Below are 14,641 nucleotides of genomic sequence, written 5' to 3' on the forward strand. Positions count from 1 at the left end.
CCTCTCAAGACTTTAAGCATGCACACACACATACCCAGTGTGATTTTCAAATTACCAGGTCTAAGACTCAAACCACGGTCCAGCACCTTAACTACCACACTACCTACTGGCCCCTTATTTTCTTTCTTTTTTTAAAAAAAAGAGAGAGGGGCCTGGCACTCTTGACTGACAATCACTTATCAACAGAGAGAAGGAGAAAAGGGGAAAGAATCAAACTCTGTTATTCTGTTGCAGACAATTCTTAACATTTCCTTTCCTAGGAACCAGCAGTTAGCGTAATGGCAATGTCACTGGACTCCCATGTAGTCGACTGCGGTTTGAGTCCCGGACCGGTAGCTTAAACTCATGTCGGGGGCGTGTGCGAGCGTGCCCAAGATCCCGAGAGGAGACTGGAGGAGAAGGGATTGTGGCGTGACCATCCCCTATGAGGAATGATTTCTTGTTTTCTGTCTCTCTTGTCTCTCTCTTTCTGGCGAGTGCATGCACCCTATAGCAAAAAAATCCTCTCCAAAAAAAGAAAAAAAAATTCCTTTCCTAGTATGCCTTTTACATAAAAAGCTACACAGAGATGACATAAACAAGGAGAGCAGTTAGAAAGGCAGTAACTATGGTTCTGAGTAACCCACACATGAATTGTCAGTTCCTTATATAAGCGCATTATTCTGCCTGGTAACATTTCTTTTAAACCTGTATTATCTACCACTTACCGATTTGTAGGCCACAATCTTTATAGCTAAGTTGGAGCCAATGGTCAGCTGACAGGGCCAGGGCACGGAATTCCTCTGAATTTTCTAGGAATGATTTCTTGTTTTCTGTCTCTCTTGTCTCTCTCTTTCTGGCGAGTGCATGCACCCTATAGCAAAAAAATCCTCTCCAAAAAAAGAAAAAAAAATTCCTTTCCTAGTATGCCTTTTACATAAAAAGCTACACAGAGATGACATAAACAAGGAGAGCAGTTAGAAAGGCAGTAACTATGGTTCTGAGTAACCCACACATGAATTGTCAGTTCCTTATATAAGCGCATTATTCTGCCTGGTAACATTTCTTTTAAACCTGTATTATCTACCACTTACCGATTTGTAGGCCACAATCTTTATAGCTAAGTTGGAGCCAATGGTCAGCTGACAGGGCCAGGGCACGGAATTCCTCTGAATTTTCTTAAAGACACACAGTTGTCTCAGACTCTCACTTAATAAAAACATATAATGAAAGCAAGAATTTTAAAATATTAACTTGCATTGGGGGATATACTTAATTTTTGAGAATGAAAAGTGAGCTTTTATTGATTATAAAGGAAGGAATGGAGCGGAATGGAAGAAAAATGACAACCAGAAGTCGGGAGAGAGAATACAAGTGACTTGGCTAGGAAGTGGGAGCTGAAGTTTCCTCACTGACAGGTGGAGATGAACATCTCTATTTTCCCCTACTCGATCTTTTCTTTCAACTTTGCCACTGGTTCTTAGTGTTTTTTCAGGACCAAGGACACCTTTGAGGGTATGGTAAGAGCACATTCACGAATGAGTCTGCACACCATGTAAAGGGCTCACCCCTCCCTGAAACCCATGGACCTGAGGACGAGAAGCCCCGCTCTAGGATATCACAGGCTGGCAAGATCCTGTAATACCACTGTGCACAACTTTACCTTCAGTTAGTTCATAGTAGTTCATATTATCTTCAATAAAAGACACGATGCTTTTATATGCATATAAAGAGTATTTATATTTACGAAGAGTTAAGTGAAGACTATACAGTAACTAAACTACAGTAACTAAACTACAGTAACTAAAGACTTTATCAGTCCATATTTAGTCTCAAGGAAAAGCAAAAAACTAGGTTTCTTACTAGTGGGGAAAGCTAGAAGGGGGAGGGGCAAAGTGTTAAGTCTTGTTTCATTTAAACAAAAATGAGGATGAATTCTTATCTGTCCGCTAATCAGACATAGCAGAGATTACAGTAGACAGGCAGAATCTGTGGTATTCACCAAAATGAGAAGCAAAGGAATTAATGCATACAATCTAGACCTTATGACTGATCTTAGTTCAGATGAAAAACATCTACAAGGAGGTAAGAAAAATTATCTTACATTATCTACAGAGTTAAGGACAGAGAGGCCTTAAGAAACTCCAATTTTCAGAAATAATTTACAATGAATAGTAGATAATTCTATCTGACACCTTGCTTCCAGAACTTGAGGTAATCTTGCCTGTCAATTTGTTGAATAATGAATTGGGATGAACCACATCTTACCTGTCTCATAGGACACTATCAGTTCAAGTGTGAGTCAGGTCTACAATCACTGTAAGGTTTAGACTCTGTCCCATGGGAAATTCTATAAAGACCAGAGTCCAGTGCATAAGATGTGAGAAAAGTGGATCATTTCTACAGTAGAGCTAAATCTCCCCTAGTTAAGTTGTCTTCCTAAGGCCTATATAGGGGTGAGCACGGTCCAGGGCTATCCAGTACAAATTTCTGCAGTGTCAGAAATGTTGATTCCTACCATGCTGCCCAGGTTACTGAGCAAGTGAAACATAGCCACTGTGACTGAGAGAATAAACTTTTTAACATCTTGCATCCTAATGAAATTTACATAGCCACATGTAGCTGGACTGAATTGCACTGGTTTGTGCCTTCAACCTGAAATTAAAGTGGTTGTGAATTGCTGGGACCATACACAGTCAGCAATTTGCCATTTTGTTGTGCTACAGAAAGAGAAATCCAAAACAACAAACCTTTTCAAATGGCATTTATACTGACCTACAGTTTTTCTTTAAGATACTGTGGTTACGATGTTAACCTAAGGCACATATCCCCAAATTTAAAGAGAAAAACTTAGAAACACGTGTCAGCACATGGGATAAGAACAGAATATACAAAAAATGAAACTTTACAGAATTCCTCAATGATTCATTTCGGCAAATCCTTCAGATATTATAATTCCATTTCCAAAAATTTTCATTTAGCTGCAGTTTTTCAAGGGTGTCTTTATTTAGAAAATCAGGAGGTATTATTTGTCAATTATAGCAAACCAGAAATATTTAAAATTGAAGAAAAAATTAAAATAGATATATACTGTAGTTACTCAAAAAATTCTTGTTGCTGAATCCTTACTTCAAGTGAGAACTTTGCTGAAACTGCCTGTATTTTGTGCACTGATTGGAAAATTTAAATTAATCCATAAATGTTAAGCAATAGTGTCCCTGAGAATATGAATTCACACAAGCCACACTGCTTGATAAAGTATTCTATTGTCACTTTTACTAATCGTGCTCCTCAAATACATACTATTCTAGATACTACTAATCCATGTCAGGTCATTGTTCAAAATAAGGCACGTCCTGTTCCAATCAGGAGAAACAGTAATAAGGGACGGTCTTTCATGCAGTCTATAGTCATGTGACTAAAGAAAGTGGTCTGCATTATCATTATATGGTACACTTAAGGCATTTTACTTTTAAAAATCATTTTGCCTTTGCAAGTATGAAATAAGTAGTCTATGAATTGTTTACATTCTAGTCTTAGCTTTTTTTTTTTTTTCCTAATCTATTTTGTGACCAAAATTTTTTTAAAAAAATTATTGGCAGCCAGCATGTGGTATGTTGGTAAAGGCATTGGATTCCCACATGGCCAGCCAAGGTTCAAATCCTGAACCTGGTGGCTTGACTCCCACACCAGGTGCATGTGTGTGCATGCCCAAATTCCCAAGGAGGATGGAGGAGAGGGGCTTGTGGTGTGGCCATCCTTGGAGGATAGGGGAAGATTCTTGCTTTCTGTCTATCTGTCTCTGTCTCTCTGTTGAGTGCATGCACCATATAGCAAAAATCTTTCCCAAAAAGGAAATATCATTACTCCATAGTATGCTCTTTCTAAAATCAGAATCAGAGGATAAGAAGATGACTACCTCAGATCTGGTACTACTTTTTATAATTATGAATTTTTTGTTAAGTATATAAAAAAGAGGGGTAATAGAAATGTGTCCTAAGCCAGTATAAAAAATAAATGTATTACTTTATATTATAGGAATCGACTTGTTACATATCTCATGGTATCTATGTATTCCCAAATTTTAAAGACACAAGTCCTGGAAATAAATGAGAAATCTTGTGCCAACCACAAAAACTTTTAAAAAAGGGAATATGGTGGGGAGTACAATTTCTTTAATGAAACTCAGAATATTTATTAAACAAAGTCAGCTAATTAAAGGGTGGTCCAAGAACAAGAAAAGCCTAAATTAGGGAGAACTCTCATCAAAAGAGAAAGTTAAATGGATTCAAAAGATAAATTTAAGTGGCTATGATTGAAAGCTGTTGCCAATGTTTTCACTTCTTACCTGAAGGAATAAATTTCATCCAGCCCATCTTTACCTTCTAAAGACATCATCAGGTTTTTCACCATCTGAACACCTTCTTTTTGCTGCTCAGTAAGTCCTTTTTGAGGAAAGGAGGGCCCATGGTGGTCTGAGCGCAATTTGCCATCTCCTCTGTCCCCAGTTCCGTCTTCCTTGTCAACTGGGAAAGGTAGGCTATCAGGAAGAGATCAGCGGTCGTTAAGACAAGCTCTGAAGCCAAATAATAAACTGGAACAAACTGGGTTCCAATCCTGTGACTGCCACTCACTCACTATGAGAAAATGAGAATGCTGGTCAACCTCAGTGAGCTTCATATTTATCATCTGTCATACTATACTTGTCTACCTTAGCCAATATTTGTCCAGTTTCAAGTAACTAAAATCTCTTTGACACAGTAAAAGGAACATATTTATTGGCCTACATAGTGAAATGATTGAAAGGGAAGGGCTGCAAGGGACCTTAGAAGGAGACCCAGGGTCACAAATGCCACAAGGATTACCTGGTCCACCTCTCTCTCTCCCTCCATTACTACCTTCACTTGCCGTCGTGTTTTCCTCACTCTAGCCTGCCCTTTTCTGCATTGTCTCTGAACACATTCAGGATCTGCTATGCTGTGCATGTGCCCCTAAAATTCCTATGTAGAAATTTAATCACCAATGTCATAATATTAAAATGTGGGGTTTTATGAGGCAATTAAGTCATAAACAGGATGAGTGATCTTCTAACAGAAGCAGAGGGGAGCAGAGCACTTCCTTGCCCTTCTGCCATGTGAAGACAGTATTGGCCTTTTCCGCCAGGTGAGGATGCAGCAACAAGGTGCCATTTTAGAAACAGAGATGCAGAGATCCCTCAGCAGACACCGAATCTACATCCATTTTCTTTTGTTTTAATTGCCAGAGGGCATGTGTGTGAGAGAGAGGGTAACCCCCGAAAGAGCACGGTCATGCTGCGATCCTTTTTAGTTTCATTTCTACAACCTGTCAAAATTTGGGACACACAGCACATGCACTCGGCATGTTTTTCAAGCAACCAGTGCTGGCATTTGAACTATGGTAGTCCATGTGGGATGCAGCTCCCTAAGCACAGGGCTTAACAGCTATACTATGAAGCTGGCACTCTACCATCATTTTCTAAAAAAACAAAAACACTGAAGTTGCAGAGAGGAAATAATTTGGCCAAATCCATACAGCTACTATGTACAGTTATTACCTTGGTATCTGGGGAAATGGACCAAGGACTCCCCTGGAGATAATGAAATCTGCAGATGATCAAGTCTCTTACATAAAATGGTATGGTACAGCTGACTCTCCACATTCAAGGGTTCCTCATGCAGAGCTGAAGGACAGAGTATAATGGAGCAAAGACTCAGACACCTGACCGGAAGGGCAAGGTTCTTTCCACGGTAGCAGATCACCTTACTTTACCCCTGGAAGCCTGAGGGGCTCAACTCAGCAATGGTTTCGGTTCACTCACCATTTCCTGTTTGGATGAATATTTTTAAGGTGATCTTTCTTATTGGTTCATTTGCTATAATTAAAACAAGGCTAGGTCTAAATATTTTTACATATACTTAGCATGACAAATTGGCAGTCCTGCATTACCTATTAGCTAAAAGGCTACCGGGGGTGGGGCCATGATGGTTAAGGCACTGAATCCCAAATGGCTAACTCCACGGTTTGAGTCCTGGACTCCATATAAAGAAAATGCCCAGTGCGTATGCGTGTGTGCCTAAGATCCTGAGACAAGAATGAAGAAGGGAATATAGCATAGCCATCCCTCTCTTCTTTCTCAGGCAAGCACACATGCCCTGTGGCAAAAATCTTAAAAAGAAAAAAGGGTGCCAGGGGCAAGGTGTGGGTTTGTATCAGGTTATTGCTATTTCAGGAAAAGAGGACAAATAACATGAAAATGAAGAGTTAAGAAGTTATCCAGGCAAAAGAAATTACACTTAACAGTTTTTTCTACCTTACACTGGACCAGAAATAAACTTGCTGAATAGTCAATAAAAGAAATTAAAAACTATGTCCAAGGAATAAGCCTGCTCAGAATACAGTGCTTCTCTGGGCTGCTGGCCTTTGTTTAGTCCAACTAAGACAATCAGTCATACACGGAATACACCAAACTATAAACTCTTTGTACGAAAGAGGTCTGTGGCACAGGAGGAAAGCATACCACACAAGAAAAAAAAAATACAACTAGTCACATAACAAGTAGAATAAGAAGCTAGATTCCCTTTTCTACTTGCTTTACTGTACTGCTCATATCAAAAAGGAACCCTTTCCAATGACACTGACAGAGGTGCAGTATGCTTCAGCCATGTAGAGGCATTCTGGAAAACCCTCAACTCAGTAAGAAGTGTCACTTAAAAAGCCCTTAATTCTCTGAAGCACCATCTTCACAAGTATCTGTTTGATGGGTTATTCTGAACTATTTTCCTATAGGCCTACAAAAAGGAGATGTCCCTAGGCAGTTTTAAGAGGTACATACATGCAAAAGAGGTTCTTAATTCCCCACGGCAGACATTTGAAGAGGCCAAAGGCTTGCCATTTTGAGCTAGAGACTTCTTGGCATACCTCTCAATTTAAAAAATAAGTGTCCTCACATAAGATTAATAATTCAAAATCCTGGGGACCAGCAGTTAGCATAATAGCTATGTTGCTGGACTCCCGTGTAGTAGACCGTGGCCCCAGATCCGGTGGCTTAAACTCATGCTGGGCGCGTGTGCGTACATGCCCAAGATCCCGAGAGGAGAATGGAGGAGCAGGGAATGAGGCATGGCCATGCACCCTGGGGGGTGATTTCTTGCTATCTATCTCTCTGTCTCTGTCTTTCTGGTGAGCGCACGCGCCCTATAGCGAAAACCTCTCCAAAAAAAGAAAAAAAAAAAAATTCAAAATCCTATACCATCCCTCTCCTTTCACCAAAAATACAAGAAAAAGTAGGTTTCAAATGCAGCAGGATTAGTGTAAAGAACTTTTAAAAAGGGATATAAGCAGAGCTAGCAGGTGGCATAGTGGTTAAGATGCTAGGCTCCCACATGGCCAACTGTGGTCCGAGTCCCAGACTTAGCAGCGTGAAACTCACACCAAACATGTATGCCCAAAAACCTCTAGAGGAAAATAAGAGGAGAAAAGACTGCAGTGTGGCATCCTCCTTGGGATGTGATTTCTCACTTTTTCTCTCTGTATCTCTGGCAAGTATACATGCCCTTTAGCAAAAAATATCTCTTAAAAAGAAAAGAAAAAAGAATAAAAGTGATATAACCTAAAGAAAGTAAATATTGGGACCAGCCAGGTAACATGGTGTTTAAGATGGCTGGATCCCACTTGGCTGACCATGTAGTTCAAGTTCTGGACCCAGTGGCTTAAAGAACATGCTGGACACAGGTGCGTGTGTGATCAAAATACTGAAAGGAGAATGGAAGAGGGATTGAAGCATGGGTATTTCCTCTTCTCACTTTCCTTCTCTCTCTCTTTATCTGGCAAGTGTATATGTCTTATTGCAAATTAAAATGAAAAAAAAAAATAAAACGAAAATAAGTGAGATATTCAACTTACTGTGATTAGAGAGACTCTCTCTTTTTTTTTTACAGCGGTTTTTGTCATAAGGCATGTGTGCTCGCCAGAGAGAGAGACAGATAGAAAATGAGAAATCACCCCCAAGGTGGGGGATGGCCACGCCGTAATCCCTTCTCTTCCATTCTCCTCTCAGGATCTTGGGCACGCATGCACATGCACCCGGCGTGAGTTTAAGCAACCCAGTCCAGGGCTCGAACCGCGGTTGACTACATGGGAGTCCAGCGACATAGCCATTATGCCAACTGCTGGTCCCAAGGGACTCTCTCTTAACAAATTGTGAAATATACATTTTCCCCAAAGCTTGTATACCTCATCTCTAAATACACTTAAGCAAATTACATTTTATAAAGGTGTGTATATCGTTTAGATCTGGAAGAGTTAAATACAGACATTATATGTATTGAAAATGATTCCTAAGTTGATATTCTGTCCACCAAAAACAACTACTGCATATAGGACAGTTATCTAGAGCTGTTAAAGAGAAGGAGCCATTAGCTGCTCTGCCTATGGGATAGATCTTCTATCTTTCCTTCCAGGGTGATCTGTGTCATGGCTGTGAAAGAATCCACAGATGAAAGGGTTAAAGTCTCCTTAAGGATCAGAAAATGTTAACTCAGCCTCTCAGTGTTTCCCTGGCACAAGGTTGTTTCAATGTGCTCACTGATGCCTTCACGGGGAAGGCTCATTTATACTCCTGATCTCTGCCTACAGGTATGGAGATCGCTGACATTGAAATATCAACAAACCTCCAAATGTATGGCAGATGAAATGACAACCAAAGATAGCAATGAAACAGTGATTGTGAAAGAGACTGTGAAAGATCAACAGGCATCCTGTCCAGAATCACCCTAATTAATGACCTAACCATAGCCTCCCCTTTTCCCCCCCTAAGTCCCAACAAAGTCTCCCTGCCCCTACCCTTTGGGGCCAATGCAACCCTCTACATCTGGTCCCTTTCCTCCCTTGGAAAGTGAATAAATTCTTTTCTCTGTCTGAAAAAGAAAGGAAGGGGAACCAGTAGTTAGTGTAATGGCTATGTCGCTGAACTCCCATGTGGCTGACCGTGGTTCGAGTCCCGGACCTGGTGGCTTAAACTCATGCAGGGTGTGTGTACATGCATGTCCCAGATTCTGAGAGGAGAATGGAGGAGAAGGGAATTGCGGCATGGCCATATCCCCTGGGGGGGTGATTCCTCGCTTTCTGCCTCTCTGTGTCTCTCTGTCTCTCTGTCTTTCTGTCGAGCACACATGCCCTACAGCAAAAACCTCTCCCCCCCAAAAAAAAAAAAAAAAAAAAGGAAGGAAGGAAGGAAGCCATTAATATAACTGTTTAGATAACGTCTTCTATGTAAAAGACTCTGCTAATTTCTCAATTCTTTGAGTGTAAGAACAATGAGTAAACAAACCATCTGCTTAAACCCAATTCCTCTGCATCATGGTGACTGTCATCTCTTCATCATCAAAACTCAAAACAGGGACCAGCAGTTAGCATGATGGCTATGTCGCTGGACTCCCACGTAGTCGACCGTGGTTCGAGTCCCAGACCCGGTGGCTTAAACTCACGCTGGGCGCATGTGCGTGCGTGCCCAAGATCCCGAGAGGAGAATGGAGGAGAAGGGATTGCGGTGTGGCCATCCCCCCTGGGGGGGGTGATTTCCTGCTTTCTGTCTCTCTGTCTCTCTCTGTCTGTCTGGCGAGCACATGCGCCCTATAGCAAAAACATCTCAAAAAAAAAAAAAAAAACTCAAAACAGGGGCCAGCCCCATGGCCTAGTGGTTAAGGGGGCCAGATCCCCAGTGACAAACCGTACAGTTCTAATCTGGCTCTAGTAGCTTAAAAAGTGCTGGGCACATGTGCATGCAGGCCCACAATCCCAACAGGATGGAGAAATGGAGAAGATGTTGCAGAATGACCACACCCTCTTGGGAAGTACTTTTCCTCTCTCTCTCTCTATCTCCCTGGCTCGCTCTGAGAGCAATACTCCTCTCTGGCAAATTAAAAAAAAAAAAAAAAACTCAGAACAGTTCCTGGATCACAGTATATAATCAGTGTATGTTTGTTAAGCAGTTAGTCATCTTACAGTTTCCAAATCAGAACAAAAAGAGAAGACTCCTATGAATCAAGTCCCTATATTAGGAGTCACAAGATTTGTCTCCACACATTAGTCTTAGGATCTTACAAGAACTGGAGGGAGATCTCAGATTTCTTCAAGTGATGAATGATAATGTCCAGGTGCTCTTTGCTGAATGGGCTGCTGAGGTCAGTGAACATTTCAATATGTCTCTTCTCAAACTTCTTTCCCCTAAAAGACAAAGTTATAACATTAAGCAATCAGTCTACAATTTTCTACAAGGTCTAATACACTTGGTAAATAAGCAGAGAAAGGTTAAGGAATGAATCTACATATCGTTAAAAAATGTGATTATATCCTAGAAGTCCACATGTTGTTGAAGCTCAGTTAAGTTCCTATTAAACACATAATCAACCCTGGTACAGCTCATACTTTGAACATCTTGGGCAAAATTTCTGATCATTATGGAAATATGTTCCTGAATTCCTAACTCTTAATTTTGCTTAAATATGCGGTCACTATGATTAAAAATGATCCCTTTTCTGGGCCAGCAGGTGGTATGGTATTTAAGGTGCTAGACTCCACATGGCTGAATGCAAGGTTTGAGTCCTAGACCCAGTGGCTTGTAAAACATGCCAGGAATGTGTGCATGCATGCTCAAAATCTCAAGAGGAGAATGAAGGAGATGGGATTGTGATGTGGCCATTTCTGCTTGGGGGTGATTTCTCACTTTCCCTTTCTATCTCACTTTCCCTTTCTATCTCACTTTCCCTCTCTCTTTCTCCAGCCAGCGCAAACACCCTATAGCCAAAACACTAAAAAAGAAAAAACAAAAATAAATACCTTTCTAGTCTTCAGATAGACACAATGTACACAAGGACTTCTCCCAGTGTGTTACAACTTCAACCTCACACAGATTTACTTTCCTAACATCCTGCCCTGATTAGATACACTCAGGGCTTGTGACAGGATTTTGTAGATGCACAGAGATTGGGAAATATTATAGATTTAAGTTGGGACCAGCAGATGGTGTAACAGTTATGTTGCTGGACTCCCACATGGCCAACTACAGTTTGAGTCCTGGATCCAGAGGCTTGAAACTTAAGCCAAGCACATGTGGGATTGTGGCATGGCCATCCCCAGGAAGGGTGATTTCTCGCTTTCTGTCTCTTTGTTCCTCTCTATCTTTCCAGCAAGCACACTCCCCCTATAGCAAAAATCTTTTTCAATGACAACAACAAACTATAGATAGATAGATTTAGGTATGAGATTTTACCAGTATTTTTCCTAACAGGTAAGGGGTAGGGGTGTGTGTGTGTGTGTGTGTGTGTGTGTGTGTGGCAGGTGGCGTGGTGGTTAAGGGTGCTGGACTCCCTCATGGCTGACTGCAGTTCATGTCCTGGACCTGGTGGCTTGCTTTCTCACTTTCCTTCTCTCTCTCTCTCTCTCTCTGTCCCTCTCTGGTCAAATTGAAATAAATAAATTAATTAATAAATAATTTAAAATAAAATAATTCTTTGAAAAAAAACAAAACACAATAATTAAACAAGTAGAACTGGCCTAATGGTAAAGGGAACTAGATCCTACCTGTCCAATTGCACAGTTTGAGTCTTGGATCAAGTGGTCTGAAAAAAGCATACCCGGCTCAGGGCCAGCAAGTGGCATAGTGGTTACTGTGCTGGACTCTCACTACTGTGCTGGACTACCACTACTGTGCTGGACTCCATGGCTGATCGTGGTTCAAGTCCCAAACCCAGTGGCTTATAACTCATGCCGGGCAAGAGTTCCCAGGAGAAGAATGGAGAAGGGGTTCCAGTGTGGCCATCCTCCTTAGAAGGTGATTTCTCACTTTCCCTCTCTCTGTCTCTCTCTCTTTTCCAGTGAGGGCACATGCCCTATGGCAAAAAGGCTAAAAAAAGACAAACATGCCAGGCTCATGTGTGTGAGCTTAAAAGTCCCAACAGGATGGAGAAATGGAGGAGAAAAGATTGTGTGGTGACCATAACCCACTGGAGGGTGCTTTCTCCCTCTTTCTGCCCCACCTTCTTCTTTTTATATCTCTGGCAAGTGCACATGCTCTCTAGCAAATTGAAAATCAATAATAATTAAATAAGTAATAAATTAGGAACTTGATTATAGTTACTTTGCACTTAATATCAATTACATACCACTCAACATTTTTAGAAATTCCTGGTAATTAGCTTAAAGCAAATAGGAAAGAAATTGATAAGCCAAACGTTTATTTCTCCCACAGAAACTGCCACCAAGAATAGCCCCATCTCTTTTTTTTTTTGGAGAGGTTTTTGCTATAGGGCATGTGCTCGCCAGACAGACAGAGAGAGACAGAGAGAGAGAAAGCAAGAAATCACCCCCCCCCAGGGGGGATGGCCACACCGCAATCCCTTCTCCATTCTCCTCTCGGGATCTTGGGCATGCACGCACATGCGCCCGGTGTGAGTTTAAGCCACCGGGTCCGGGACACGAACCGCGGTCGACTACGTGGAAGTCCAGCGACATAGCCATTACGCTAACTGCTGGTCCCGCCCCATCTCTTTTTAAACATTTAAAATACAGGTTGAGCTGAACCACTGAAGTTTATCAAATGTTCTTTTAATTGTGCAAACATGCTGCTGGATTAATAAGTCACATACGTATTAAACACATCAATCCATACCATTTTCAGTTAAATACTTACGCAGTTTCGCGTTGAATCAAATCCATGCTCACGATCAAGGCATCCAGGACTCAGCTAGTTAAGGGCAAATAAACCACCATGAGGCCCCTCTTTCTATGTACACCAAAGTCCACAGTGCTAAACATTGTGGACACTGGACTAGGTGATGACTTAAAAGTATCTGTCTAGGTGCGTTTTCTTTCATCTGACTAAATGCCCTTCTCCCAAAGGCTATTTCACTAACAGATATCCACATATGCTTGACATCAAAGTATATATCCTGACACAACTATGAGAAAATAAAAAGTAGTCTACAAGCTGGACCCAGAGCCTAGTGGTTAAGGTAGCTGGATTCTCCCATGGCCAACTGCAGTTCAAATCCCAGCCTGGAGGCTTGAAAAATATGCTGGATGTTGTGTGTGTGTGTGACTAAAAATCCCAAAAGGATGGGAAGCTTTGCGCAGTGGCAGTATCGTAGCCAATGAGGTTTATCCGAGGCGCGATTATTGCTAATTGAAAATCCCAAAAGGATGGGGAGATATAGAAGGGATTACAGCATGACCACACCACATTAGGAGGTGCTTTCTCCCTCTCCCTCTTGGTCTCTTTCTCTCTCTCTGGTGAGAGCAGGTACGCTCTAGCAACTAAGGGGCAGGGGTGAAGATAATCTAACATATGCCAATTTAACCAAAAGTTATGGTGCCATGTAACAGTACCTAAAGCCCATTTTTGGTGATGGAGAAATGACAATATAGATTTAGACCTGGGGACCAGCAGTTAGCATAATGGCTATGTCTCTGAACTCCCATGTAGCCAACCATGGTTCGAGTCCTGGATCCAGTGGCTTAAACTCACGCCGGGCGTGTGTGCATGCATGCCCAAGATCTTGAGAAGAGAATGGAGAAGGGATTGCAGCGTAGCCATCCACCCTGGGGCGTGATTTCTTGCTTTCAATCTGTCTCTCTCTGATTTCCAGCGAGCGCATGCACCCTATAGCAAAAACCTCTCCAAAAAATAAAAAGAACAAAAGAAAGAAAAGAAAAAAAAAGATTTAGACCTGAGATTTTCTAACTCTCTTTTATTTTTTTTCTCAATAAATTTTTGCTATAGGGCATGTGTGCTCATGCTCACTAGAGACAGAAAGTAAGGAATCACCCCTCAGGCACACTCCCTTCTCCGCCATTCTCCTCTTGGGATCTTGGGCACGCACGCACATACACTAGCATGAGTCTTAAGCCACTGGGTCCAGGACTCAAACTGCGGTTGACCACATGGGAATCCAGCAATGTAACCATAATGCCACCTGCTAGTCCCTAGACCTGGAATTTTAATGCAAATCCCAGCCCATTCTGAAATAAAAAGTGAGTCATTCTGTAGCGATTACAAGTCACTCCCAACACAGTAGCATTACTGTGATGTGGGATGGCCACTCCCAACACAGTAGCATTACTGTGATGTGGGATGGCATTACTAATTGGTCAGAAAAATAAAATTCAGGCCCTTGGGAGGAAATCAGAAATCTTAGTTTCAATATCAATCTGACTTTTGGCACAAAAACATTCTTTATCTAGAAAAAGGCCAAGAATGTGAATGCTGTCCTCTTCTAAAAATATCTTTTCTCTACCTATAAACATTTCTAACCACATCATCTTCTGCCACAGCTAACAGCCACATGTACTCCCTAGTGCTTTCCCCTTCCCATGTCTCCCAGCCTCTCAATATCACTACTGCAGAGCAGGGGCAAGTGCCTGTGGAGCTTAGAACCCAGGTACCCAACTCTCCATGTCACGCTAAACCCTAATACACACCACCTCCCTTTTTTCAGAACAAAATAAATCCACATACTCAAAGCTGAGACTCTGAGAGAACTTCACCAAATTGGATTATGAATCCCTAGATTAAAGGAAATTTATTAAGACCATTTTCTGGCTAAAAAAGGATACAGTCACTTTGTTGAGAACCTGGTTGGATTTT

The 14,641-nt window shown here is 41.5% G+C and overlaps 1 protein-coding gene and 1 pseudogene across 1 annotated transcript in view; one reads left to right on the plus strand and one right to left on the minus strand.

The window, feature by feature from the left end:
- The window catches only part of XRCC5 (X-ray repair cross complementing 5), a gene marked incomplete in the record, with an annotated part of 114,905 nt that overhangs the window by 89,310 nt on the left and 10,954 nt on the right, over positions 1–14,641 (minus strand). The window contains 6 exon segments of the mRNA XM_027775315.1: positions 708–788; positions 1,155–1,188; positions 4,328–4,519; positions 10,102–10,224; positions 12,689–12,737; positions 14,611–14,638. Coding sequence (XP_027631116.1) covers positions 708–788; positions 1,155–1,188; positions 4,328–4,519; positions 10,102–10,224; positions 12,689–12,737; positions 14,611–14,638 — 507 coding nt within the window.
- LOC114009485 (uncharacterized) lies at positions 13,120–13,199 on the plus strand (annotated as a pseudogene).

This window comes from Tupaia chinensis, unplaced genomic scaffold, assembly GCF_000334495.1.
Source record: "Tupaia chinensis unplaced genomic scaffold, TupChi_1.0 Scaffold000542_1, whole genome shotgun sequence".
Lineage (NCBI taxonomy): Eukaryota > Metazoa > Chordata > Mammalia > Scandentia > Tupaiidae > Tupaia > Tupaia belangeri.